At 49.1% G+C, this 4,867-nt stretch overlaps 1 protein-coding gene across 1 annotated transcript; it reads left to right on the plus strand.

Moving 5' to 3' along the window:
- The first annotated feature begins 202 nt into the window (after positions 1-202).
- Positions 203-3,804, plus strand: Mc5r (melanocortin 5 receptor). Its single transcript, XM_021732941.3, has 2 exons — positions 203-836; positions 1,994-3,804. Exon 2 carries the CDS (start codon positions 2,034-2,036, stop codon positions 3,009-3,011), a length of 978 nt encoding a protein of 325 aa, XP_021588616.1. The 5' UTR covers positions 203-836; positions 1,994-2,033; the 3' UTR covers positions 3,012-3,804.
- Positions 3,805-4,867: the final 1,063 nt, after the last annotated feature.

The following is a 4,867-nucleotide window of genomic DNA, read 5'->3' on the forward strand; positions in this document are numbered from 1 at the left end:
AGCGCCCAAGGCCCCGTGTCTATAATTCAGAAAACTGCTTTCCCAGGAGACTCTGCTTTTTGCATATTATTGGGTAATCAGGATCTTCCAGAGAGCCCTCTCAGATCTTTCAAAAAGAAGTAAATAAAGGAACTCAAGTCTTCTGATATATTTTGTCAGCTCTTTCCTCTCTGCACCCACAGCACAGAGCTCCACAGAGGAAATCTGCAGATTCCCTTCTGTGACTCTGCCCTGGCATGAGAACTCCCAGTGCCATTAGATGGTACTTACATTGCCAGGGGTGTGTGGGGCAGAGTCCTGTCCAGGGCTTCCAGGCTTTCCCCGGAGAATGAGAACCAGGGTACACCAGTCACGCCTGTCCCGGAGAAACACACGGCAAGACGATCTTTGAGCTGGACAGCATTTTAATCAGTGCATTAGAGAAGGAGGAAAAAGAATAAAGGCAACAACAACAACAACAACAACACAAAAAGCATGTGGGCGGATGCACTTGGGGCAGGAGCAGCGGCCGGCTGCTTGCAGGTGAGGTTCCCAAGGCTGGCCCCGCGCCAGCCTGCGGGAGCAGGTGCTGCTCTACAGCGCTGGACCGCTAGGTGGTACCGAAAAGTCAGAGACTCCTGGGCTCTGCCCGGGTGAGAACAGGTTGTGGAGAGGAGGGACGCTCAGGTCTGAGGGGCGGCGACAAGGGCGGGCCGGCTGCATAAACGCCACTAGCGCTCCGCTGGAGGAAGACGCGTCCCAGTGATGGCCCTGAGCTCGCAGAGGCGGTCCCCGCGCGTGGACGCCGGGTGCCCAGGCTGAGCGCGGAGCAAGATCGGAGCCCAGGGAGAGCGCCGGTAAATAGCCACAACTTTCTATTTCCTAGAAATTGCTTGGAAACGGATGCAAAATCGTGCCTACCCCACAGGTGGAGGAGGGCAGGGTGGAGGGGGCTAGCTCACTGGGCGAATTTTTAAAACAGCTGGATGTGATGTGATATCATAGTATACTTGGTCGATATCTCTGGGATGGAACTGAACATAAATATATAAAAAATGATTCCGGTTCCATAAATGCTTATGATTGTCAGTATGAATGAGGACAGAAATTCTCTGTCCCCAGGTGTGCTCTGAGTTTGGAGGGCAAAAGGATTTTTGAATATAGATCAAGACTGGGAAATAGAATAAAAAGGGACTGAAGTGTCTGGCTCTAGTCCTTGATTCATGTAAATGGCTGGGCTCTTCATACTGCGCTCCCGTGGAACTTACAAAGCTATTATTCAGACTTTCGGGGAGTTTCAAATAATGCAGAATACAGGGGGAAATATTGATTGAGGGGGAAACAGCCTCATTTTTTTCTCAATTTTAAACCTGTTTGTACCGGGGATGCTTAGGAGCTAGCTGGAGGCAGTAACTTCTATGTGAGATCATGCTCAAGGTAACACTATCACAGTCTTGGTTCTGGAGGTGTAGCTGTGCAGTCTCAGTTGCAGGGGTTTTGAAGACAGTCAGGGCCAATGTGAAGAATGCAAATGTCTGTCTTGAGAAATCTGTGCTCACTGGAGGAGCATGTGGTGTAGCCGCCTTAGGAATGTGAAAATCTGGAGAGAGGTTGGGTTTTATGGGATTTTTGTAGGCTAGAGGGGACCTCACTTTTGAGAGTAAACTTGGGACCAGGGCAACAGGCATAAAAAGTGAAACCACCCTGGATACACAGAGATGAACGCCACGCCATTTAGGTAGGTGAAAAAATGTCAGTTTACAGGAAGGAGATCAGAAAATGCTGTGAAAATTCTAGGTCTGGGTGTTAGAGGGGCAGTATCCCGGGCATCAGGAATGTAAGTCAGAATGTTCATTCATTCACCCCCTTTCCTGCATTGTGATTGCTTTGGGATGTTTTTCTTTCCCTGCCCCAGTCTCTCTCTCTCTCTCTCTCTCTCTCTCTCTCTCTCTCTCTCTCTCTCTCTCTCTCTCCCCCCTTAACATTTTGGATTCTGAAAAATCCTGTCTTGCAGTACATTTACTGGCAAGAAGAGGTGGTGTTTTTCCCCAGCCATGAATTCCTCATTTCACCTGCATTTCTTGGACCTCGGCCTGAACACCACTGAGGGCAACATTTCAGGACTCAATGTCAAGAACAAGTCGTCTCCCTGCGAGGACATGGGCATTGCAGTGGAGGTGTTCCTGACCCTGGGTCTCATCAGCCTCTTGGAGAACATCTTGGTCATTGGCGCCATCGTGAAGAACAAGAACTTGCACTCGCCCATGTACTTCTTCGTGTGCAGCTTAGCGGTGGCCGACATGCTGGTGAGCATGTCCAACGCCTGGGAGACCATCACCATCTACCTGATAAATAACAAGCACCTGGTGATGGCAGACGCCTTTGTGCGCCACATTGACAATGTGTTTGACTCCATGATCTGTATTTCCGTGGTGGCCTCCATGTGCAGTTTGCTGGCCATCGCGGTGGACAGGTACGTCACCATCTTCTACGCGCTGCGCTACCACCACATCATGACGGCCAAGCGCTCGGGGGCCATCATCGCGTGCATCTGGACCTGCTGCACGGGCTGCGGCATCGTCTTCATCCTTTACTACGAATCCACGTACGTCATCGTGTGCCTCATCTCCATGTTCTTCACCATGCTCTTCCTCATGGTGTCCCTCTACATACACATGTTCCTCCTGGCGCGGACCCACGTCAAGCGGATCGCCGCCGCGCCCGGGTACAGCTCTGTGCGGCCGAGGACCAGCATGAAGGGCGCCGTCACGCTCACCATGCTGCTGGGGGTTTTCATCGTGTGCTGGGCCCCCTTCTTCCTCCATCTCATCTTAATGATCTCGTGCCCGCAGAACGTCTATTGCTCCTGCTTCATGTCCCACTTCAACATGTACCTGATCCTCATCATGTGCAACTCCGTGATCGACCCTCTGATCTATGCCTTCCGCAGCCAAGAAATGCGGAAGACCTTTAAAGAGATCATTTGTTGCCATGGCTTCAGAGTGAGCTGTAGGCTCCCTAGCAGGTATTAATCCCAACGCCACCCTCTCTCTGGCTCTCAATTCTCCTCTGGCAGAGCCGGTGAGGTCCAGCCAAGGAGCAGGGAGGATCACTAGGAATCGGAACTGAGATCCCCTTATCTCTTCTCCAGTTCAGATGTGTCCGCCTTTTCTCCTGTGGTCACTGTCAGGTCAAACGTGTGCATGTTGCTTCTCTGTTTTGGAAATGGCCTGTGACAATTTCTCACTGTCCCTTTTCATCCTGCTGTTTCTCAAGTCCAACCTCCCTCTGTGTGGACTTGGGGAATGCACAACATACAGAGTGCGTGTAAGTCTAAGCCTGCAGAACAGGCTGCTATTGGAAGAAAAAGCATAAATATCTAGGGGCTGGGGCTGAGGCTCAGTGGTAGAGCACTTGCCCTGCATGCGTGAGGCCCTGGGTTCAAGATCCTCAGCACCACATAAAAAAATAAATAAAAGTAAAAATATTGTGTTCATCTGCAACTAAAAAAAAGTTTAAAAATGTATGAATATCTAGGTTAAATATGATTGCTTTTTTTTTTCTTTTGCCCCAGAAGCAGGTTCATCGTTTGCTCAGTTCACTGAAGAGTAACGTATGCTTTCCAGGAAAGAATAGAAGGTCGAATTCTTTCCATTTGAAATGTCCTGTTCACTTGTATGGTTGTCTCTACAGCTCTCCTTTCCTGAACTTCTGGCTTCGTGGCTTGTATTTATAATTGTCTGAAGATGGAATTTCCTTAACTATGCTTCTGTCAGTCATGGTTTTGCACTTACCCACACATAAAACTGGATGCTGCAAACCTTGCCTTGTGTGTTGTGAAAGTCTCTGTGATGACTCTGTACTGTCTTATCCGACTCAATCCAGGGTTTCCAAGTACTTGGGGGTGTGTCAGGGCCCTCCCCTCTCCTGCTGCATCAATTTTTAAAAATATTCCCTGGCTGAGCTGTTTCTAACTTCCTCACCCAGGGTCAGTCTTGGTGTCTGAAACCTTGTGTGTGGATACTTTGCACTATCTCAACCTGACTCTAGCAGCTGTTGAAGGTCGGGGGCCCAATCTGGTACCCAGAGAGCCCCATCTTCTCTAACCTGGAGTGGAGTGAGAATACCCCAGTTCAGGCCCCGGCTCGGCTATCGCTGGCTGTGTGGCCTTCCCTGGACATCTTATTTCACTTTCTGTGTCTGTGCTGACCTCTCCCAGGATGGTATTGAGGAAAATGAGAACTTCCGGTAAACAGTAAAGCTCTAGGAGGATTTTCTTTTTCTTTTTAAAAAATAAACCAGATGGGAGAAAAACTAAGGGAGAATGCAGAGGTCAGTGGTCAGAATAGTGGCCTGGACACCAGCAGACCTGCTGTGTGGCCTCAGGATCCTAGGGTCCTCATCTGAAGTGAAGTATACATTCCAATCTCTTAATGGCTTCTTGGTATGAGTTTTTCTCTTTGGTTTGGACATTCACACCTAGAAGGAAATAAGTAAAGTAAAGCAGTAGATCATCAGGGGCGTACAACAGTGAGGTTCTGGAACAAAGAGGGCCCTTCCTGCTGAAGTCTGTTGGGGCAGAGGAACTCCCGGGTGTAGTCACAGAAATCACCTGTGGGTATGACGCTCACCCTTGGGAGTGCAGAGTCGAGGTAAAATTGTGCTGGCATCAATAGGAAAGTGCATAAGACACCCAGATCTTTGGAAACTGGCAAATGAGTAAGTTATTAACAATTGGAATTTGAAGGGGCATCTAGCCCTTCAAATGTTCTCTGTTCCTTTTTGCTGAAAATTCCTGTATGTAATCACGAACAAGAAGCAGGTGATCACAATGTGATTATGGAAAACCCAGCCCTGTGTTCTGTGACAGTGGCCTCCCGTCTTGTAC

Source organism: Ictidomys tridecemlineatus, chromosome 13 (assembly GCF_052094955.1).
Source record: "Ictidomys tridecemlineatus isolate mIctTri1 chromosome 13, mIctTri1.hap1, whole genome shotgun sequence".
Classification (NCBI taxonomy): Eukaryota; Metazoa; Chordata; class Mammalia; order Rodentia; family Sciuridae; genus Ictidomys; species Ictidomys tridecemlineatus.

Coding starts and splice junctions, on each gene's coding strand:
- Mc5r (XM_021732941.3), top strand. CDS start 2,034: ATGAATTCCTCATTTCACCTGCATTTCTTGGACCTCGGCCTGAACACC.